Consider the following 24,742-nt stretch of genomic DNA (forward strand, 5'->3'; position numbering starts at 1 on the left):
AATTAATGAAATAAATAGAAAGAGGTAGTCTTTCCTGAGTGTTCCGCTATATAGCTTTGAAGGACTAAAGGGAAATCTATTCTGCAGCACTGAAACATCAGTGGGGTGACTGGTCAACATTAAGTGACAGAAATGTACTCAGGAACTGCCAGGGAGGTCAGAGCCCCTTTCAGCATCATGCTCAACACGAGCTTGGTAAACAGCCAACTCACATTCTCGGTTCGAACAGAACAGGACGCAACTTCTAGTAAGGTAGTGTCATGAAAATTTATCACAACGTAGCTATGTTGAAAACTTCTATCAAAAGCAATTAGTATGTATTGTATTTTTGATGCACTTTGTTTTGACACGTTATATTGCTGTGATTCCTCTGGAGTGGAAGTCAACTTATACTCTACTAGATTTCAGTTCAGTTCTGGGAAGTTACTGAGATCTCCAGTGACAAAGCTTTATCTTACTGCAGGAGTTGGCAAAGCTTTGCACTCATTTGGGTGAGACTGATATTATGCATGACTCACAACTCATTTTACTACTTAGCAAACAGTTCCTAAGCTAGTCATCTGTTAATTTAGATATTAAACAGAGGGTATGCAATCTAATCCGATTGATCATGTAAATTTGGTCTGAATGTGATTTTGCATGGTGATCCTGCTTGAGAGCATCCAGATTGCAAGTGCAATAGACACCCGTAGGTGGTGGATGGTAGATACTAACCCATCTGGCATGTGTGTATCGAAGGATGCCATTGCCTAACCTCCATCCCCTATTTACAGAGACAGAATATCCCCATTTCTGTACTGCCCATATGGGCTGTGTCCACAGCTGCTGAAGCAATGATGAACAAACAAGTTCACTTGCTTGTTAGGCAGAAATACACCCCATAACCATTAGTGGTCTTCCTCATTCATTTTGGCACCAAGTCAACACAGAACAGATTCATCCTGAAACCCCTTCAGTGACTACACTGCCTCATGGGAACACCAAGCTTGTACCAGGAGCACCTGATAATGGGAGCTGCTGTGGCATTTATCCTCTTCAAGTAGGATGACGGTCACTACTGGAGGATGTACCTTATTGCAAGGAAGCAAAGGGTAGGCAGGCAGTGGCTCTACAGAGATCAGGGTGCAAACATTTTCTTCCACTAAGACATATTACCTTTTATTAAAACTTTCTTCCCCATAGAAGTAACACAGTTCTACCCTGCAGTGGAAAAAAGTTAATGGATCTAATTTGGCAATATGTGCAAGTGGTCCTGATGTCTTGTTGAGTCCGAGGCATCCATCCACAGGGTCATGCACTGTGTGGTCACTCCAGAAGGGCAAATTCTGGCCCTTCTGTCAAATGGTTTCTAGAGGAACTTGTAGGAACAATTTGCCGATTTTTCCTCCTTCTTAAACACCTTCAGACTAACAAGGTCAATATTCCTTGATATTTCTGATGGAGCTCCAGTTATTTGGAAAAGGGTAAAGTGAATTGATCAGCTCCTGGACTTTGTATCTAGCTGTATCGTCACCAAGATATACATTTACTTCCACCTGTCTTCTTACAGTCTTGGCTTTTGAACCTCCTTCTTCATGTTGTGGCTGACTATGCCTCCGCACATTCTGCAAGAATTGCAGTGTTATCACTTCGAGACAAGAGGTGGTAGGGCTTTCACAACACTCAGCATTTTGATTCATGTTGCTCCATCCAACACTTCAGCAGTCTTCAGACTTACAACTCTCCTATTTTGGGCTAATGGTCAGCAAATTCTTTAATTTCTTAATGCTAAATGATTTGCAAAAGGATATAGACAGCGGCCCATTTCAGCCAAATCTAATTCTACAGCCTGTGTAGAATTGTTGTGCATGAAGGATTTCAAGCCATTTTGTGTTACCACAGTCTGGTTGTTTCCCACTCCTCCCCTCCTTAGATAACGAAGAGGAATAAAGAAAAAGTTACAAGAGCAGAGATTTTGAATGACTGTGTTCTCTTGTTCTGCTGACCTTGTTCATCTGTTTTTTTTTTCTTCTTTTTTTTTTTTTTCCCACTTAGGTCTTTAAGACACAGACTGTCTGCTGTTATGTGTATCATACACCCTAATTCCCGATGGGGCCTAGGTGTGATCTGGCAATACAACTATGTTGGCAATTTTGGGCAAGATGTCCTATCCTGATTTGTTTCCTTCAGAGAGCAGACAGTCCTGTAGCTGAATAGGCACCGTTCAAATATTTAAAACTTGTTACCAACCTTTCACAATAATACTTCCAAATAAGTGACACTACAGTTAGTCACCTCTGGCCACATTTGGATGCTTGTCTATCTGCCAGCACTTCTGCACACATAAATTGCTAGACCAGCGGATTGTGCTCATGATCAAGCATATCCTCCTAAAAATACTTAGGTACTGCTGAAGTTATAGAAACAGTTCACATATGTGACCTTAACTGATGGTAAATGCAAGCTAACACATCTTAGTCCACCATGGGAGAAGCCATCACTGCTGTGCATATGCTGCGGGTGCTGGCCACACACATGGACACGTACTGTTGTGTTGTTAATGTGCAGTCATTGGCTATGAAATAGCAGCTTGGTCATGAGCAGGAGCCATGGTTCTGTAAAGCACTGTAAGATATATAATTGCTTTAAAGTTCAGGGCCCTGAACTTAAGTCATGCATGGGAGCTTCCTGGAAAGAGTGCAGAGACTTACTCATTGGTCTACTCTGCTCATGCCAACATTAGCTCTGGAGAAGACTAAGCCTTGTAAGACCCCTAACTTCGAAAGATTTACCACAATATACACCATATTAACCATGGGCACATTTGTGATAAGTGCACACAACAGTGATTAACTAATCCTCTTTCACTGCACTCTCCACTGCAGAAAACCAGGAATTTTTTTATAAACTGAATTCCTATCTTCTTTTAAGCAGTTTCTTCCTCACCCCATCATGGCCACTCATTGTGATAAGATTTTCCGTTCTTCTTTCTTTCCTTTCGTTCTTTCTGTAGACGTTCTAATTCTGCTTCGTACATCATTTCCTGAATCAGGTATTTTTCTCTCCTCATCCGATCCCTCAGGTCTTTTGGGAGATCTGGGATTAAGTAGGAAATCAGGTGCTTTATGCAAAAGACAAGGTGCTGTGAAAAGAAAAGAAAAAAGTTGAAGAATGAAAATCTTAAGAAAACAAGTACTTTCCATACCTCCTGAAAACCCTTTCCTTCCAATTCACACAAAGATGCTGTGTTAGAACTAAAGCATTACTAAATCTGAAGAAACCAAATCATGAAGATTTTCCCCCACAAAAACTCCAGCCAAAGTCAACGGACTATGGATCTCAGCAAAGATCAAGAGCAGCTGGGTCCAAATGAAGCCTCGAAATTGTTGTATGACCTCCGTGTTCAAACAGTAAGGTTGTCTGGGCAGGGACTGGTATTAGTGGATTCCTCTGCAGGAGAAGGAAGATCAAATGATATAATACTTTCCTGTTGCTGGAAAACTCTTGCATCAGTACTGGAAGCAATGTTACCCATACAAAACAAAGCTTTTTTTTTTTTCTTTTTTTTTTTTCCTTACACTCTGTATCTCTAATCCAAAGGCATATTGCTATTTATTAAACATCCCAATTAAACACAAGGTGATCTTTTGTCCCTTGTGTTTTAGGCATGCCACAGCAAAGCTTGAGTGTGATGGGGGAGGACAGCTCAGGCGTCCTCTTTTGATTGATCAAAGATGGTGCTAGGAGATGTACACACTTCACTTGAGAGGAGGTGCTGAGAAACCAAAATCCTCCATCTCAGCAAGAACACTCATTCCAGATTGGAGAAATAAAAGTACTTCTCCAAACAGACCTCTTCCTTTGAAAGGCACTGAAAAGAAAATGTAACATATTTTCCCATATATTCTTCCCTCATGAGAAACAAACAAACAAACAAAAACTCAAACCTGCAAGACCTTAATTGCTGTTTGTATTCCAAATCTAAAAAAAACAAAAACAACAACAACAAAAATGCTTCTTCAGTCATAGCATTTTCACTGAACTCTCGGTTTAGCCTGGACAAATAATTCCTCTTACAGTGATAGGAAGTACTTTTTGTTTTTGAGGGAGGCCAAGATAGCCAGAAATAATTACATCCACTTGGTCAGTGTCAAATGGTTGTCTGAGCTGAAGTAGTTACTTAATTTGTGAAAAAAAACACAACAACAACCTGTCTTGAATCTCTTACCTCTTAATGCAATCTTCTACTGTAACTGCCATGGCAAACACAATACATCTATCAGTGTCTTCCATAGCGAAAGACAGGCATCATTTCTGCTGCAATTACGTTTATGATTTCACAGAGATAGTTAAGGAAGTGGTTTGCAGTGCCAAGAAATGGAGTGGTCCTCGCTGAGGGAGACAGCCATGAGCCAGTCTATGGCTTTGGCTGGAGCAAAACAAAGTCAGTTCTCTTGTGCAAGCATTGGGCAGATCCAAAAAGCTATTCCACAACAGGCTGCACATTTGGCCGGGCACTGATACTTCAGCAGGACTGATCCATCTTGCTGCAGTTACCTTTGTCCTTATTGCATGCTGCCTTTACACAGCATCACAGAATGGTTCAGGTTGAAAGGGGCCTCTGGAGGTCATCCTGTCCAACCCCCCTGCTCAGGCAGGGCCACCTGGAGCAGGCCCATGGAGCCAGGACCATGTCCAGGTGGCTTTTGAAGATCTCCAATGACCTATATACCAAGTACCTATTTGTGTCAAAAAACTAGGCTCTCTTCAGTTTTAAAACTCCTTAGGCTGACCTGCCAAGGCCATTCTTGTAGTCCTTTTTGGGAAGTGGTACCCTGGCTCTCAGTATGGACAGCTCAGGAAACAAAGAGATGAAGCCCACGAGGCCTCTATGAAATCTTTTTTTGCCCTAATGTTTCCTTGAGCATGGCAGAGGTCACAGAACAGCTGATCTACATAGGACTGGTCTCCAATTAGTTAGCCCAGCATAGGGCAAGGAGAGATGCCAGCCTGTGATGCTGTATTCCACCTTTATTTGGGGAGGGCTGAAAACTACAGTCAGGGGAATTCACTTGGACTTGTGCTGAGCCACCAAGACAACCCAAGGCAAGAAATAATCTAGAAAAGGTTTCCCCTTCACTTTTCTTCTAACTCAGAAGCTCAAATGTTCTGTCTAAAAGAGGTGCTTTGAGAGCTCAGTTCAGAATTAATTTACACAGTAACGTGAGTCAGAAATGCAGTATGTATTCATGAACAGTATGCCAATAATTTATGGTGATTACAGCTTCCATATCTGTGTTGGAAACCATGTTGCTATGACTTCAGAGAAGAGGATTGAGTAAAGAGTAGTTAAAATTTTTTTGTTCCCTGTTTGGCTTCTTCACAGTATAAAATGCATCTGAAACTGCTTGTGCTGAGCACTTGGGTTCAGACAGGAAATATTCAGGCACCTGAAATTTAGGCCTTATGAGTTGCATCTTATTTTGTAAATGATCACAGCTTATTTATCTACCTTCTTCTCTCTCTTTTTCAAAATCAGGATGGGAATACCAGCCATGTGAAGCTGGGTTTTCTCTGGTTTGTTTTAAATATTTTTGAGATAGTGACAGTAAGTACTAATATTATGAACGCTGTCAAAGGTATTTAATCTTTTTTATCATCTTCAGCTTTGTGATGCTAATCATTCTGTGGAAATGACTGGTATTTAAAATAGAGAAAAAAGCTAAATGAATAAACACTGTAACTTAAACTATCTTCATTTTTCACTTATTCAAATTTTATCTTTTCTTATTATGTTCCATACTTACTCACTAGCCCACATACATCTTTCCAGCCTAACTAGGGTACTAATGCCAAAACTCAAAAAGTAATTAAAAGCATCATTTCTTTCTCCTTTGCATGTCACTGTTATAGCTTTTAAATTGCTGCATTCCCCTGCTTGTTAAAACCTAAATACTTGTGACTGTTCAGAAAACAGATAGGAGAATATAAAGCACAATGCAAATAGCAGAAACTAACACAAGAAGCTCAAGAGGTGGCATCATGGAACAGCCCAATGAAAAAGCTTAAAATGGAAATCTGTTTCACTTTGTTGTTTTTGTTATAAATACTTGTCACCTGAACGGTCACTGACCTCAAATACAATAATGAAAGCCAACCGTGCTGCTAGCACATGCCAGAACTGCAGCGTGTAGCCATAGGGCACTGGGGAGTGAGGAGGGTCTCGGTAGTCTCTGTACCTGAAAGACAAGCAAAGTATTTTATTTAGTAAAATACCTGCCCTGCTGCAACATATTTCTATTAGCAACATGATAATTCCAACATATTATTGCAGAAACAATTTAAAAGTAGTGGAAAAATTGTATTCTCCTTAATTTGTTTTCTACATGGGACAGAAAATTCATTTTATAATGACTTATAAATTCCCCAAATCCCATATATAAGTTAGTTTTAAGAAACTAAAGAAAACACAGATGAACAAAAGAAACAAATGGTTATTTCATCTCTATGAGAGATAATGCACATTTCTCCCTGAAGATTCACCTTAGATTGCAGAGGGTGCTACACTAAATGAAATACACTATGTCTTGATGTCTAAGTCAGGAACAAAACCCTATCAAATTGTATTATCTCCAGTGCAAAATCTTAAATCTGAGATGATCTGCCCTTCTGCAAATGGCACTGTGACTTCATAGGTTAGGATGTTTTACAATATCCTAAGCATCCTGAAAACAGAAGCCCCCAGACAAAAGTCCCAAGTCAATAGAGTGTGTCTCCATGTTAGGAAGCACACACTACACGTGAAGAAATGGGGAAACATTTAATAAACAATCAGTATAGCATGGCATCATCTAGGTTCTGGCTGAGTTAACAGAATATAACCACTGTTTCTTGTTCAGACAGACTGCCTTCCTGGAAAAGTGCCTACACTACAGCAGGACATATTTCCTTACCTCACTATCAATACCTGGCTTAAAATGCAATTAAAATGACTGATGCTTTAGCAGAATTCAGATGGGCTAAGTAGCTGATAAACGCAGCTAAAGAAAGTAAGATGTTCACTTTCTTTCAAGGGTAGATATACATAACAATTCAGTGTCCCTCCAAGAACAGATTTATCTTCTAGAGATTTATGGCAACGGTTTTAATAGCATTCTATATATGGGATATTGAGGCGACAACTTTTGCATTTATTGATGGGTTTTCTACCACTAGCTTTAAGTAGCAGCAACCTCATGCTTGAAGCTGGGGAAGAAAGAAATTAAAGAAGAAAATTATCAGAATCCAAAAACGTTATCAAAAGGTGTGATGGCAAACTATGGGGAATGAAGTATTCTGAAAGCAGCTCTGCTCCACAGAAAATATTACCTGTGGATTCAACATTTGGATGTTCTTTCTGAAAAATAAGTTTCAACAGAGTCCTAAATATCAGTTATTTAAATGAAAGCATTAATCTCTCTCTCTCACACACAGCTCACTATGCTACACCACTTGATCTTATAAGTACAAATAAAAATGCGACGATATCACAAGGTATCAGTGACTTTTGGTGTATCACAGAGAATCTTTTTCTTGAGGCACTCATGAAAACATATATTAATTTTTCAAAGTGAAAAATACTGGGGCTACCTGTACCTGCAGCTACCAGGACTCTTGCCGGCAAACTAGTATTGCCATAGAAAAATGGCAACAGTATTTGTCATTTGCTATTTTTGCCTGGGACTCCATTTAAGACTTTGATTCTCTGGACCATTAAAATTAATCAGTTGCAAGTCTCATCACAGGCTACTCTCAGACTGCTATTTCCCCAATCTACTGGCTAATGATGAAGACACAAAGATGATTAACTGCTCATTTTATTCTGATTCAAACCAGAAGCATGTGATTACTACTAATAATTATACCTGTAAGCAATGACAAACATATTAACTATTCATCTGTTAGGAAATGATTGACTTGATGTTTCATAAAGGTAGCTTAGGACAGACCCTGTTTATGCCAGACAGACGTGAAATAACTCAATGTGGTCACTTCTATGCAATCTTTAGTTGACTTCCTTGTACAGGATATGATAAAATCTGATTAAAACTTCATCTGATATAATCAGTCACTCATTATTGGCCCTTTGATGCCATATTTCTCCACGATGGTTGCATCTGATTCAAGCCATGACATTATACTAATCCTGTATTAGGAACATCTCCCAGATATCCACTTTTCAACTTCTCCAGCATCTAAGGAAGGAATCATGTGGGTAACAACCAAGACGTATGCCACGTGCATCTTTGAATAGCACAGTTTTTTTTTGTTGTTTGTTTGTTAAGTTCTGAAAAGCAGTTTCAAACCAAAATGTACCATGATGTTTCCCCTTTAAAATGTCTTAAAGCAGAAAGGTATTTTGATCAGATACTTACCTACAATATTTTAATGGTGAACCAGAGAATTCACTTCCATTTGATGTAGGTTCTGAGCGGTTTTCAAAGTCAGACACCAGAAATACTGATAAACTGGCATTAACATAGCCAACCATACACCTAGAGGGGAAAAAATCCTTTAGACAAGACACAGCAAGGTTTTTCCATTAACTGTTGCACCCAGGAGGATGTTCTCTGGGTTTCACGAAATCTGCAGTTTAACTGTGATGCTTATTAATATTTGAAAGGGGTACTGAGGCAGTATAAAAGAATTCTGAAGTAGATCAGATGGACAATAAAAGTGAAGCAATGACAGATTTTTATTGGCAAAGATAATGGTGAAGACTAGGACTGGTTACCTTTGAAAAGAAGGGAGGCTTAGAAAATAATGAGTGGCACCTGGAAGATAATTAGAATACTCCCACTGTCACCCACTTGGTACAAGCACAAAGGGACATTAAATTAAATGGAATAGCAATACACCTAAAACAAGCTAAGGGAAATATGATTTTTTTTTAAGATTTTTTTTACAAAATGTCTAGTTAATCAGAGGAACTCATTGTTAACAGATCCCAGGGTGGCTGAGCATTGGGAGGGTTAGGCAGAGTTTGGAGAACAGAGTAGGAGAATGTGCATTGCCTGATAAAGGGTTGTAGGAGTCACAAGAAGGCTCAAATTTAGTATTAATAAGGCTGAGGAGAGATATGGCACATGCATTGTGCTTTTCACTCTGTACTGCTCAAGCACATATAAGTCTACACACACTGCTCAGCATGCTGCAGAGCTGTGGGGATGAGAAAGTGCTAAATTCTCCGGTCAACTAAGAAAAGATTGCAGCTAGCAAAACCTGAAATAAGCAGCCACATCACCACTGTGGCCATCTGTTTTCAGCGCTGTCCCACTGTTCTTGATATACTTGACCCAAATCATCTACAAATCTAAACTTAGAGACCATCAACAGAATTATAAAGGGTTACCAGATTTTGAGCGAGGGTGAAGGACGGATTGAATCAACCTATCTTCATTCGCCTAACCTATACGCTGAACTGAGCAAATCAGAAAGATATTTAAAACCTATTTTGCAACACTGAAAGAGGTACAATCTTAGCCATCCATGAAACAGTACTGCATACTGTCTTTAAATACTGTATTAGAACCCAAAAGATGAATATAATTACCACACAAAACACAGCTAATTCTCTCAAAAGCTGTAATCAATGAACAAATTTAGCTACCATAAGGATAGCTTCTAAGTACCCCTGTTGGTACAGTTTTGCCAGGCAGTTCTTACCCACAGGGATTTTTAAGACAGCAAGAGAAAGTGATTCTTACACATCCATTGAACCAGATCTGCTATAATACTGCTTTGATTTGAAAAATTCTACAGTTATTTAGACAAGTATCTGAACAGAGGAATGATAGGTCAGGCAACTTAGGTGTGAAAGCTGCTTTTAAAGTATATTTGAAAATCAATTTTGTCCTGCCAAGAACTGCTGCAGGTATTAACAGCCTTGGGTGATCTACACAGAAGTTTAAAAATCCACTTTGGCGTGATCTGGTGGACTTGGTCTAATACTGTTATCATTAAAATTCAGCACTACGAAACCAGAAAGCTTAAATTTGAGTTATTGTTTCTGGTTGTTTTTTTTTTTTAAGAAAAAAATTCTTTAAGAAATTCTCCATTATATCATTTTCTGTACAGTTAGAGTTGACTTTTTTTTTTTTTTTAAACTATGGATTTTAAAACCTTTCAGAAATTGCATTTAACTACCATGTAGCTTTGAGTCAAAATCTCCATAATGATTGGATTTGGAACTTAATTTAATCTCAATATTTTTCTAGTATCACTGGGTGTTATACAGATCTAATACCTACAGATGTCTTGGGAAAGAAAGGAGAACCTCTCTCATGGTTAGTTAATAGCAGGTGTTCTTGACTCCTTAATTTGAGAAAATTCAATATTCCTTTGTATTTTTTAATAGCTTCCTGCTTTTGTAACAGAGTTATGAATAACAATATCTAGAATGATGACATATATAGTTTTTATGTTAGTTGGCTCTTCCACAGGATTAATATCTGATGGTTTCAACTGAGAAATTCACTCAGAAAAGCAGCAAAGGTGTGATAACACTGTACAAGAGTTTTGTAAAAAATTAAGAGCTTTCTCTGTGAGCCAAGCTACTTCCCCTATGCAGAACAAGTTTCAAAACAAGTTTCAGTGAGTCATTTGATTCCTTACACAAATCAGATTTCTAAAGGCATTGTTTTTGTCCTGCGCAGTGGCTCTGAGAAAATCAGTAGCAAGGAAAATTGCTGACAGTGCCTCAGTGTCCTATGGATCTTCATCACAGCACAAGCAGAGGCACATGCTCAGCAACAGCTGGCACCAGACCAAACACCTTACCAGCAAAGGGACTTTAACTCTTCATGAAAATAAATGGAACGTTTCCCCAGGTACCTACTAAAATGCCAGACCCCTTGTAGGACAGCAAGTTAGCAGCATTGCTAATCAAGAACTGCAACACCAGCTGCTCTTCTTCTGTCAGTACAGTTATACAGTATTGGCAACCAAAAGATGGCAAAAAAAGCAGCGACAGGAGAAACCACTTCCTATAGCAAGGAAGAAAAATCAATCTGCCTTAAGTCCAACAGCAGAACGTAAGCTCTCCTGTTTAGCTTGGGTTTCTCTGAACAGCAGGTTCTTACTAATGGAGCTATCAGATTGTTTGCAAAATGTGTCCATCTGTGGTCAGCTGGATTCAGTGACCTTCCCTCTGCTCAACAGCCAGGGTTTTACAAGTTGCAATGTAGCAGCTATACTCGTACTTGCTGGCAGTGTGCACACTCTAAAGTAATCTCAGTGTTTACCAACACTGAAAGAAAATCTACTTAGGCAGCAGGGGTTCAGTTCACAAATGTCTCCTGAAAGATGTAATTGAAGGACTCTAGTTTTAGAAGAAAGACAAATTACTTTGCTCTGTAAGCGTATCTTGATTTATTACTTGGGAACTGCTTCATCTCGTTAGACACTACTTTTTGGAACAACACATACTGAATACAGGAAATACAGCTTAATGAATAAGTTTCAAATGCTGATTAAATCAAATCCATAACTGATAAATATCTGCACAGCTTTGTAATGAAGAGAGGATTTTATCCATGTACACCAGCTAGGAAATGCAACTTGTGCAGCATACTATTAGACATGCCAAATTTCTGCAATAGTTCTGCCATATTTTCCTTGAATTAATGTCACAGATTATAGTCACTCAGCAAGCCACTCTATGAATATGCAAAGTGTCAATATCTATGCCTAGTATCTGCTAACTAAGCACAAACAATCCATTTGGGTTAGTGTAATCAGTACATACACAGACGGTACTGTCGCATCTATTCAAGAAGTAAGAGATTTTTCATGCACAACTGTTTTCCAAAGGAAAAGCTTACTTTTGTCCAGCTTCTCCTTGGCCTGCACAAGGTCCGTATTTGTAAGCATAAACAAGTCGAGGGATGAAATCCGATGTCACAGCTATAACGAATGCATTTGTGATAACAGAAAGAATTCCAATGCCTTCCAGAATCCCATACCAGATTCCTGTATAATAAGGAGGGTATGTTAGCTCCGGGAAAAACAAGGTCCAAAATACTTCAAATACTGCATGCTCTGAAGCAGCTGTCCCACCACCCAAAACCTTTTTATGTAGTTTCTATTAGAGTCACTGACTGAAAATTATTTTTCTTATTGAGCAGCAGGACCTCAGTGGACAAGATTTATGTTCCCACAGTGTGGGAATTTTGTTTATCCTGCAAAGTATCTCAATGCTCATGAAGATCTTGGTTCCAGCAAACCCCATAACCATGTGGACAGTTTTAAACATGGTAAGCCTCCTTGCTTATGATGACGGCTATCCAGCATTTGAGGGGAATCTGCAGTGGCATATGTTCACACAGTGTGTCTGCTGTGAGTATATGTAATCTATGATCTGCAGGCCACAAAGGCCTTGCATATAACTTGTGTATGGCCGGTCAGCACGTACCTCTGCATCAAAATCTTCATGGCATGCTAATGCTATATAGTGGTACATGGCCCCCAGTATGCTCAGTTTTAACTGCCTGACAGATCTTGTGGTACAGACACAACAACTCTGATCATGAGGACCACCAGTGAGGAATACATGAAAGGCAGGTTAGATGTACCATTGATTTTAATGAGGCATCATGCTACCCCTAAAAACTTTTCTGAATAGGGACCAAGTGCAACTCATTTTGAGAAATAATACCTCAATCTGCCTGAAAAACAAAACAAAACAAAACAAAACAAAACAAAAACCCAAGAACTGTTTTTCTGTGCTTTTATTATTTAAATTACATAACCGTCTTTTCAGAAATTTTCTTCTGTGTATGCTGTGTACTGGCTGACCTCCTCATAGAGCGACACTGTTCACACACAAGGCTTTATTCAGACATAGATTTGAGGTACATGGTAGAGCTCTCTGAGAGCAGAAAGCCTGGGATTCTGCTATTTCATGGGAAGTGCTGCTCTTTTTTGGAGTGCACCAGGGATTCAGCATTGGGCAAATAAGTTTGCTTTATTGTGTCCTTCTGCTTTTGCACACTGGAAGGATGGAGGAGATTTATAATCAATATGTGTCCACAGAGCCCTTGCAGCAATGTATAGACGACTGACCTCAAAGTTATGCGAACCCTGTGTTTAGCAGTGTAGTCATTCCTCACTGAGGACAAGTAGTCTCTTGGGATTTAGACCCATCCTGTCTCATGCGAGTGGACCTAGTGGACATAGCCACTGAGTCACAGGTGAGATTTTTGGTCAGGTAAATAGAAAAAACACAGTAATCGTATCAAATGGTGGCTGCTTTAATTTGACTTTGATGTTTCTGCTGCTCTCCCTAGTTGTTATATTCAAACTGAGCAGTGGCATGTGTTCAGATAGTGTGTCTGCCACAAGAAGAAACCTGCAGAGAACATTGATCACTTCATTACACCATCTTGGCTGTTAAGTCACCCAGAAAGTCATTAAAGGAAGTTTTTTTTTTTTTTTTTTTCCCAATATTGACTATTAATTGCATAAATAGACTGGTATCTGTATAGATGTTTAAAGATTTTTGGAACAGTCAAATTGTGTATTGTTAATGTGGAAGAAGACTGAAAATTTCTTGAAGTGGTCAGTATTTTGCCCTAAAAATAGCACACACATGTAACAAAGAACTCACCTATATCTTTGGCTCTTGAAGCTAAAGGTCTTCTCCACTGGGTGACAAATTTGTATGCATCAAGCCGAATTTCAATAATATTGTTAAGTAAGGCCAGAAGTGGTGCCAGTGGAAAAGCTGCCACAAAAATGGTTGTGAATCCAAATTGAAGAACTAGGAAAGAAAGGGAAAGGTCACAGTGTAACTATTGAGCTCTAATTCCAAGTTCTCAGATACTGAAGTATCACACGTACAAACATTCCTTATTGTGCTGTACTATACAATAATCTTGTGACAATTATGCAGAACTTTCTTGCCAAATCTCAGAGCAAGGATGACCAAATCAAATGCACATCAATCACCAGAATGGACTTCAACATCTAGATTTTGTAATTTGGAGAAGAGTTTGGAGGTGGACAATCTATGCTTTTAGAAATTTACATTTTTATTCCAGCACCAATTAGGATCTCTCAATATTTGCAAAGATTAGGGTTTACTGTACAAGTAGGCAGCAGTTTGAAACCTTATGTAAGTTTCCTGAGGCAGGTCTTCAGACTCCCAGATTTGCCATTAATTCGAAAAGAATTGTTTGAGGGAGAAAAGAAAAAAACTTTCATGATAAACACAGTTCGGTCACACAGGGCAAAAGTTTTTTGTTCTTTAACATTTGTTACAGCAGTTATTCTCCCCTTTCCTCTGGATAAAGCAATGCCTTTTGACAGCAAGCTAATTTGTAAACATGAGGCAGTAGATGATGGTGAATTTTAAACATAACCAAGCATCCAAGTCTGTTCCATTCAGTTTAAAATAAAAGCCCAAGGGAACTTCCTTAAGCAAAACCCAGCAAACTTCTTCAGAAACATATACAGGTGAAGAGATGGGCTGCTGTTTAGAAAACAACCTTCCTCATACGAAGCCAGATTCAGAAGCATGTCATAAATGCGGGGTTAGCAAACCAGCAGCAGTGTGGTTAGCTGCATTGACTTGGTTTGGCTCTTAGAAATCCACTCCCATTCCTCACCTGACTTGTAAGAATAAGAACTGTTTTGCAGCCTCTTTAGCTCCACACAGCAATAGTTTAAGAAGTACACCAGCCCACATCAAAAAAAACCAATACCATTAAAATCTAGTGAAAGAGAGAGCTAAGGTCAGTGTCATACTCATTTCTAAGTATTCATCAAAGAGTCCATAAGCATTCATAGGCTGCAGATTGTAGTCCTTTTCCCACTGGGGGAAGCTTGTTTTTCTCTGTGTGCCATACTCTTGCCGTAGTTTTCTCCTGGTCCACCAGTTTTGAATTAGCCTACATTTTCAAATAAATTAAAGAGAACAAGTAAAGACTGTTATTGGGTATTCATCGATAAACTGGAAGAGGCTGAGCGTGCACAACATACCTTGCAGAATGAATTTTCCAATGCACAGGAAAACGGAGCATTAGTAATGCATGTGGCCGAAGACACAGTGTAATAGGTATGAAAACAGATAAGTCTAGTAGGATGTTACTAAAATGAAAAAGGGGTTTTGACATCTTTTTATTACTTATTTAGCTTATTTTTGCCTATACAAAATGGCAAATCATTTCAGGGTCTGTTTATAAGGCAGGACACAATGTTGTGTGAAGACAGTTAAGCTCTAAATGAGAAACCAGTAACCAGAGTGCTAATGCTGCTTGATCCCTTCCTGTGTGTGATGGCATCTCTGCACGGCTCTACACTGTGTGGGGGTGGCAGTCCCTGAGCTATCCTGGGAGGGAAGGAAATACATTGAACGTAATTATAGGGTCTGCAGCCAAATATTCAGAGAAATGAGGGGCAGAAAGAAGTGTGTGGACTACTGACAACATGTGGTGGCCAAGAGATTAACAGCGGACTTAAGAGAGCTCTCCACCTCACGGAAGGGGAAGACTGAACTGGACTTCAGAGGAAATATGCTGTTCCTGAAGAAATGCAAGTGTAGGGGCACGGGAGAGACTGAGCCAGAACGGAAATGAGTGCCCACATCTGAAGTAAACACCTTTGTCTCTCCAGGTCAAGGAATTGCACTTACTGGGCCAAAAAGGACTTGAGCTATAATTAGTATAGAAAGCAAAACAACACGAGCTTTTCTCCAAAATTGTGGTGGGCCCCTTCATCTCAGCAAGTTAGAAGGTGCTAACTCACCCAAATAATTCAGCCAGTCATCAATGTGAAAACTGGCTAAAAAGGATATTCCTGTGAATGAAAGATGGTTGTGACTGATGATTATGGGGCTTTGCCTCTCTTGTCCTGACTATGAGAAGGTGAGAGGGCTGAAAAATGAATTCCTGCAAAAAAGGCAAAACGCAGGATGAGGTGGGTGGGAGACCTATACTCTGAGATGTATCCCAGTTATTTCCTCCTTTGTGTGAGCAGAAACCCATAACCAGTGTTATTAATGTTGAAGACTGACAGTAAAATTCGAAGTGATGTCTTTTTCTGATTTATATTTGAGCAAAATATGAGCAATGTAATGCAATAAGGTTTTAATATTGATATGTGTTCTTCTTCCAGGAATAATATCAACTTGAAATTGCAGTTTCCCACCTCCAAATGAAGCAATAATTTATACTTTGTTTCCTAGTTATTGCAAATGTACATACAGTGCAGGAGAGAACTGTAAAATACTTTCAAAGGTCTTGAGGTGGTGTTTGTATGAAGCAGAAGCACCACACTGACATGCCAGCATTTGTATGAACACATAGAACTATGAAACAATAAAGGCCTTTGCACACCAAACCTAGAGCCTCTCTTTGATACCTTTGAAACCTAGTTTTTAAATTTCAGGTATAAATTTCAAAACACAAGCCAGTGCCGTACATATCAGTGTGAGATGAAACAGCAGGCACTGGAGTTCCTGTTGCTAAAGAACACCTGGAGCCCTGGGCAGCATGGCAGACTCCTGCTGCGTGCCCCCATGGTCCCTGTGGGAGCACACACCAGCACCAGGGCTGGACTGCCACCCTGAAATGATGCAAAATAGCACTCTCCAAAACAGGCTGCTGTGGCATCTCTCCTAGGACTGTCTTACGGAGAAGTACTCCCCACTATCAGCTTTGGAGTGGCACAGTGCTGGCACTGCCTGGGACTTGGCAGGCAATAGCCAGAGTATGCATGGAGGGGCAGTGATGTTCTAGACTGCAGAACAGTCAACAACATTTAGCAACATTTAGTTGCCTCTAAATCCTCTGGCCATCCATGTGGCTCCAACCATGCTGCTAGCAGAAATAACTGTTTTTTCATACAAAAAGGAAATGTGCTTGCCTGCAGCATATCAGGGCTAGAGAGGTAGTGTGAAAGGGCTGGAGAGAAAACACATCTCCCAGTAGAATAGGTTTAAGCTTCTCACATTGCTGTGACTGTGTGATTTGTGTTGTGACTCTAAATGAAGGGACTGACTTTACTTAAAATAGTTTATTCCTATTAAAGCACTTCTTCTTAAACAACCCCCTCTTATCTACTTCTGTCACCTTCTTTAATTCTCTTCAGTGTTTATTATTAGGTTTCAAAATCCCTATTAGTAGGTAGCAGAAAGATCTAATGAAAACTGACAAAAGAGTCTGGGAGCGGAAAGAGAAGTATCAGTGTTGCTGCTGCTGTTCCCCCCTCCCCACCCCGCTAATTCCTCCAGCCCTAACAGCTGCAAAATCCTGGCGAGAAGCGCGCTAGGCACTGGCTGGGGAAAACAGACGAATGGTGAATGTTGAGTACCTTGATTGCCCATTACTCTGTGCATTTAAATCATTTACTCCATTCTCCTTACGGCTGGATGTGATCACCGCAGAGGCTGCCTGAAATCACTGCTGCGACACGTTCTGCAGTTCAGGCACCGGCCTCTGCACTAGCTCTGCTGTGGATCCTGCAGCGATGCAAATCCCTCCGAACTGCAGAACTTTGCAAGGGCAAACTTTCTGACAATGTCAACTCTCTCTAATGTTTTCACACTTGCTAATTTCACTTGATGATCTGCCACAGTCTCTAGCATCAACTGTCTCTATTAATCATGCTTATTAAATACTAATCAATAAGAAATGAACCAATAGAAAATGAATAACTGTCAACCTTTGTAGCTAGGGCACAGCTCCACAATACCCAGAAGATCACCAGGGAATTTGTCTACATACCAGTCAGTACATTTTTCTATCTCTGAGAGCGAATATGCCAGCAATGCATTTTTTCCAGCTCATACCTGCCCTTTCAGGCATCTTTTATCACCCAGCAAGGAGAAATCCAATTTAGAATTTCCTGGTATAGATAAAAAATGATACATATAATATTGCCTATGCAAGGAATACAGTGGTCCTACAGTTATTTTTAAGGAGTTTTGAAACAGGGAATATGATTTAATGGAATCAAGTACTTCTCACATATTATTTATTTGTTAATATCTATATTACACTTTCCTTTTTTCAAACCATATCCAACATAAAAAAGCTACAACAACTATCTCTACAAGTCTGGAAATCTAGTTTAAGAGCTGTCTGTCTTAAGGGAAATTTTCTATATTAATGGCTACTGTACCTTGCTTTTTTGTAACTGTTCATAAAAAACCAATAAACTTAGTATCCTTCTGTGACCTACAAAAGCATAGACGTTATGTTTACTTACGGGTAGCCCAGTTCCATGAAATTATTCCATGTCTGCTTTAGCACCATTATAATACCCATTTGCATACAGAGATCAATAAGGCATCCACTAGGGTGGCACTACAGAAAAAAAGAAACAAAAGGTTAAGTAGAAATAATGCTCAGTTTAAGCATTTTTTAAAGAGCAAACACTTATATTAGACAATTTACTTAAAGGAAATTTAATGCTGTTCTGTTTAATGTTTTTTATAATATAAACTCACGGGAGCATACAAAACTGTATCATACCATGACCCCTGTAAGCCTATCATCTAATTCTCTGCAGGGGACAGAATCAGCTGAAACAAATATGGTTTTCACACTAATACTGCTAATATGTGCTGTGGTTTAACCTGGCCAGCAGCTAAGCACCACACCAGCTACTCAAATAACTCTATCCTTGCTGAAACCAGGACAGTATATTATGGAATTGTGGGTAGGATAGAGGTAAAGGCTACCAAATTCCTCCAAGGATTACAATAGCTTTTAAGGAGTCTGATTATGCCTCAAGTCAAAAAATGAAGAAAAAATTTCTCCTGGCTGCACATGCAAAGAGTTTATGCCTAGAGGATAATCCTAATACTGTTTATTGAGTACTTGTAACGTATACGACTTAGTAGATTCCTGAAAGTATTCTCTTCTTGAAGAACTGAAAGTCCCTAACTGTCAAACAGCAGTTCTCAGTGTCTCTTTCTGAGTGCTTACTTGTTTTAGCCATAGGTCCAGGCCTTGAAGAAATGGTGTTGGTCTGGGGAGAGATGCTCAGCTAATAAAAATTTAGGCAATGCCATAAAGAAGAAACAGAAAGTGCCCAAAACTTTCTGCCCTCAAACAGCATTTTTTACAATTGACTTTGCAGATCCAAACAGTGGAGTCCAAGATGTATCATTAAATCCTGGGTATTATGGGTAAGTGAAGCAGGTTACTGTCACATAACTGGAACTATTTCTCTTTATTTTTTAGGGAGAAAAAAACTGAAATTAGTTATGACCTGTAACAAAACGTAATACGAATTTCTAATACATACTGCATTATACAGTCCTCATAATCAGGGTCCCTGCTGAGGTTTCTGTTGACCTCATTGAGTTTCTTTTTAGATTAACAGGGTAGCACAAACACTTTTTAATTAACTTCACTAGCATTATTATTAAATCATCATCCTTCTATTTTTAGGAATCATCACACAAGCAAATATAGCCTAAGAGAGGTAGATGAAGTACTAATGAAGTAGCAGTGATGTTACAGCCATAACACCACTAATGTGCTATGTACACTGGGGTCTGAATATAACCAGGGACACCGGCCTAGGCTATATCATGTTCTTTTAGCAGCAGCTTAGGTCAACTTGGTCCCCCTCAGACTTTGGAGGGTTGTTCAGTCTATCTGTCCATTTATTACTTTTTCCTTGAATGTACAGAATTCACTACTTCAAAATTAGGACAGCCTTTTCAAATTATTCATTTTTTGCTAACGTTTGGATGACCTCTGTAAATGAAAATATTTAGACATCTGGAAGTGTTTGTAAATTCATGTTGGCAGTGTAAAGACCTGCATTTTCCACTTGCCGTTTGTCATGTATTTGCAAAGCTGTTTCCATTATTCATCTGCAAAGCAGGAAAGAAACCACAGGATTTGACTGTACAAACAGCAGCACTGAATGCTACAGGACCAATACAGAAACTGCTGCTGTTCACCTTCAATAACTGGTTTTTGAATTCTGAATGTATTTGCCAAAAAAATAATAGGGTTGGTACTTGACTTGCAAAAGCAATCCCTCACTTCTCTCGAATTTCATACGACTTTGTAGACATCCAACACTATGTCAATCACTCTTTTGGGAAGTTTGTTCAGGTGTTTTGGTCAATTTTTAAGTACATTTTATGTATCTATGTTTTAAATTGTTATTTTATTAATACAGCTCCCTGGTCAGCAAGGCTAGAAAAGCTGAGAGGAAGGAATTTTTCAGAAGCAAAAATTTGTCAGATTCATATCTGACTTTGATTCATTTTAAGGATGAAAGCCTTCCAACACAAAAATGTAAGAAAAGGCTAAACTATACAAATGTGATGCACTGACTGAAACTGCTAGCACTGAAAGGGCATATATCAATATAAGGACGGTTTTGTAGCAGATGGTAGAGTGTCAGCAGTATGGAGTTAGAAAGCATCTCAAAACCCAATAGCACACTCAAAAATACTTAGACAGAGTTATGTGTCTGCCTCTGCTTGCATTTACTGCATCTATGGGCAGCAAATAAATCACCGTGTAGCTTGTTTCAGAATCATAGGAGTTAAGAAGCACCCACCTCTTCCAGTCTCCACCGGTTTATCAGCCTTAGGTAGGCACCAGGGTGTCCTGTAAATCTTTAACACACAAATATACATCAACGATGTTGTATGAGCAGTCTGTTCACAGCAGTAGAAGAAAGCTCACACTGTTGTTTTAATCTAATGTCACCTTAGCATGACCAACTATAAAAGATGTTGTGCAGCAAAAACGATTTGGGGATCCCTGGAATAATTCACACGAAGGGCTAAATATATTTTTACTTCAAGTTTTATGTGAATACCAAGTACTGTGCTGTTTGATGTTCAGCATATGCAGAGCAGAGAGGAAATGTAAATAAAACTGCTTATGTCAGTCAAAAATGGTTTTCAACTGCCAGTCCATTTTCTTATTCAGGCTGTGGTATCTGCCTTTCCATGAAAACAGTGTAAATGTTAGTTTTCCCTAGGAAAAAAAATCTGATGGCTCCTAATTCATTGTTAACAGTTCAAATCTCATAATAAAAGCAGCAAAGTATTCAATACTCAGAAAGAAAAAAAAAGACACAATGTTGAATTATTTACTTACCATACAAATTACACACATCAAGAGAGAGCTAAGTGGCCTGCATGCGTATTATTGGGGGTGGCATCAGTTCCCAGTTGTGAAATTGCTAAGAGTTAGCATTAAGTCAATACGATGCTAGGAAATGAAAACTACATGTCTGTTTCTGGGCCTTTGAAAAGAAAATAAAACTGTAATTTGCCCACTTTGCTAGTAAGAAATTTGCATTTTAAGATGTGAGATAGTATGGTCCTATTTTGTTTCATTACTGACAATCTTATTTCTCCTCTCTACTTATTTCGTGAATATGAGGTTGAAGATATCAATCCTACCTTCCAAGGAAGAATGCTATATAAAAGGTAGAGCTGTTCAGGTTGACAAACTGAAAAAGAAACATTTTCAGAGTGAAGCTGTTCTCCCACTCAGATTCGGTACGAGGCTGTTCTGTGAAGAAAGAGAGCAGAGTCTGAGAGGCTTAATCAGATTAACAATTTCACTTGGCACAAAGGCTGCAGGAACCTATCTGAGCTGGCAATGTTTTTGTAAATAGCCTGCTGATTTCAATATATAAGCTGACAGTAGAAATCGTATCCAAAAGAAGCACACAGCAAGCTAGCTTGTAAAGTCTCAGAAACCTGTTTAGGTATCTGGATACGTATATTTCCAGGAGACTGCAAGATAACATGTATATTCTTACAGACTCAGGTTTTTCTCTCATTTCCCGCTCTGCAGCCTACCATGATGACACAGATGCAAAGCATGTCACTATAAGCTGTGCCTTTTTGTTACAAATGTCACACTGAACCGAAATAAATCCTCCTTCTGGTTCTGTTTCATGGATGTGCCTACCTTGCTGGCACCTAAGGACTTTACACAGGTATCAGCAGAGTGCCACTTTCCTTGTCCCAGGGAGCTCCTCACAGAAGATAGAGAAAAAATACTTTGCAATAGATGGGTAGGCAAATGGGAAAGGGGAAGACATATGCCTTCACTTCAGCTTGGCCCTTAATCTACAGAGTAATCAAGGCAGGAGTTAACAAAATAACTACTACACCAACACACCACTACCATGTCCTGCAACTGCTTTCCAGTAGTCATGAGCCTGTTTGTTAGTAATACATTGCTATGAACAGGAGTAATCAGAGAAGTAGAGGTAGTTATGACTACTACTATGAGTTCTGGGCATCATAATGGTAGTACTCGTATATGTACTTCAAAGGGTGTACAATCACAAAAATGATAAACTAGATTCTCTTTAATTGGAGCCACACTACCCATGAGGAAATTTCAAATAGACGATTCAACAAAACTGTAAAATAGACTATTAATTAACAACTGCTCTATAAATTTGGAAGTAACTTGTCAAGAAAGCCAAGTCTGTGCATGCCACTACATATATATTCAGCTAAGCAGAAAGAAATGAAGCATAGTGGATTTTTGATGTCAGTCTGTGGAAAGGATAAGCTTGACTTTTATAGGGCTGCTGCAGCTGAAGCTTTGCTCATATTTCTATCAGAGTGAATGGCAAAACTCTTGAGTAACACAGACATGAGCTCCAAAAAGGTCATGTAAAATACGAAGAAGGACATCCTGAATGTAGCTTTGCTGCCAAATCCACTCTGAGCTTATTACACTGATAAAGATCATTCAAATTAAATCAGCTACTTAGGCCACCAGAGTAAATAGCACAATAAAGGCTGAACATGGTCAGAACAGCTTGACCCACTGAGTCCTCAACACAAGTGCTATCTGCAGAGGCTACAAGAAGCAGACCTACCTCGATGATAACCTGGCAGAAAGTAATCAAACTTCAAGGTCTCTAGACCACGTCTTACTGTCCCCAAGATGTCAAAGGGAAAAAAGTGCATAGCCTACACAAACCACATACTTGAAAGTTGTATTTCTTAACTGTAACTAGTAGGTGTCTTTTCCATGGATGCAGAATGGCAATAATATTTTAAATTTAAGACATAAAAATGAGGAATCTTAATCTAAGAAACAACAGAACAAAATACTACCTCACACCGACACACTTTGGACACATCACCTAGGACTTTCCAGATGTAGAAAAGCCCTGACATTAGCTAACATTACCTGTTCCTCTAAGCAGAGGTGGAAATCTGTAGTCCTGGTCCAAAATATATTACTGAACATCAGCAACGTACACAGATAATCCACAAACTCTGAATAATCGCTTAAAACAACTTCTCATGCACATTCAATGATATGGTTGATTTAGCAGGACTTTAGCAGCATTTCATTTCAGGCTTCTTGACATCAAGGAGCCCTTGCCAACTGCCACCAACCACTGCAATCTTCCAGTGTGATCAAGATCTCCAGAGACTGCCTGAGCTGAAGGTAGATGAGTGATTTGCTACTCTAGTACAAGCTGCCTGTAAAACCAAAGAAATATGTCAACCTTACCCTAGCATAAAGATCACCTTTAAGGCTGACCTGAAAAATTACTTAAACTTAGAGCACCACTAGAGTTCAGGTGTTGGCAAAGCTGACAAGTCACCTTCTTATTTTCCCTCCCAAATACTGACCCTCCTACACAGATATGTTTGAGAGTCAGTAAGAACTTCAGTTTCAAGCTACAGATCTGGCTTCCAAAAGTGATTCCCTTGTTTCCAGGTTTCTGCAAAATCTGGGAGTTTTGAACATTCAGTCTCTCTGAAAACTTATGCTTCTGCCCTCATGGTAACAATTTGTTTAACTTTTTACAAGGTGAGGGGTTGGAACAGGAACCTAGGACTGCAGGTGGGTTTCTTGTTACTGCTGATTCAATTGCACTATAGCTTAGTTGATACACTTCTTTATTAAACTTTAGAAAAACATTCATTCTTATAGACATAAAATTAATCAGGACTTTTCATATCTATACAGACAGTTTGAATGCTGTCACAATATAGGGACAAAAAATCAGCACAATATCATTCAACTGTGTATTTAACTCCACTTACCTAAATTTGTCAGGAAAAGAGCTACCTTTTCATACAGCTGTAACAGAGGAGAAACAGCCTCTTAGAACATGGCCAATTCAAAAACTATCATACTGTTTCTAAGTAATCGCTTTTCCATGTTAAATCTGACATTCAAATGATCCCTGTGATGCTCTGGCAATGAGGATAATAAAACTATATAGTAATAATACAATAATCAGAGAATCAATCAAAGAATAATAATATTTGTAAAGCTTGTACACAGCGCTTTTCATCCCCAATACATGTGGAAAAAAAGCTATCATTGTCCCTATTTTATGTACACAGTGAAAAAGTGTTTGACAACTTTTCCAAAACACAAAGCAGAATTGTAGATTGGGATTTTTGTTTTAATTACTTATGGAACATTTTTCTCACAAAGAAAACCACTCTGTGCTCTGGGATGCAGTTTTCTGGTGCTTTTTTGTTTTTCTTTCTTTTTTTCCCCCTTTTTCTTTTTCCTTTTGTTTTCTTTTTCTCTTTCTCTCTGGTGCTGAAAAGAATGAAAGTCACTGGGGAGTCAGGGTTCTTCAGAGAAAGCCTTTCATAATCCCTACCTCCAGACACATATCTTACCCTGCGTCAGTGACGCTGTTCTAAATCCTAAGTGGCACTTGCTGAGGTTAGCATGTACCAAGATCTCAAATTCTCTGTGAAACTGCTAACTTAATAAAGCTTACGAAAACTAAC

At 39.1% G+C, this 24,742-nt stretch overlaps 1 protein-coding gene across 3 annotated transcripts in view; it reads right to left on the reverse strand.

Annotated features, from left to right (window-relative positions):
- ANO4 (anoctamin 4) overlaps positions 1-24,742 on the reverse strand; it is a 220,395-nt gene that overhangs the window by 789 nt on the left and 194,864 nt on the right. For all 3 annotated transcript variants that reach the window (XM_083821204.1, XM_083821205.1, XM_083821206.1), the window contains 10 exons: positions 24,035-24,071; positions 21,404-21,515; positions 20,548-20,605; positions 18,226-18,323; positions 14,764-14,906; positions 13,625-13,777; positions 11,841-11,988; positions 8,394-8,513; positions 6,113-6,218; positions 2,926-3,121 (listed from right to left, as the gene is read on the reverse strand). In XM_083821204.1, the coding sequence (XP_083677330.1) occupies positions 2,930-3,121; positions 6,113-6,218; positions 8,394-8,513; positions 11,841-11,988; positions 13,625-13,777; positions 14,764-14,906; positions 18,226-18,323; positions 20,548-20,605; positions 21,404-21,515; positions 24,035-24,071 (1,167 nt within the window). In that variant the 3' untranslated portion in view covers positions 2,926-2,929. The remainder of the gene's footprint in view (positions 1-2,925; positions 3,122-6,112; positions 6,219-8,393; positions 8,514-11,840; positions 11,989-13,624; positions 13,778-14,763; positions 14,907-18,225; positions 18,324-20,547; positions 20,606-21,403; positions 21,516-24,034; positions 24,072-24,742) is intronic.

This window comes from Anser anser, assembly GCF_964211835.1.
Source record: "Anser anser genome assembly, chromosome: 1".
Taxonomy (NCBI): domain Eukaryota; kingdom Metazoa; phylum Chordata; class Aves; order Anseriformes; family Anatidae; genus Anser; species Anser anser.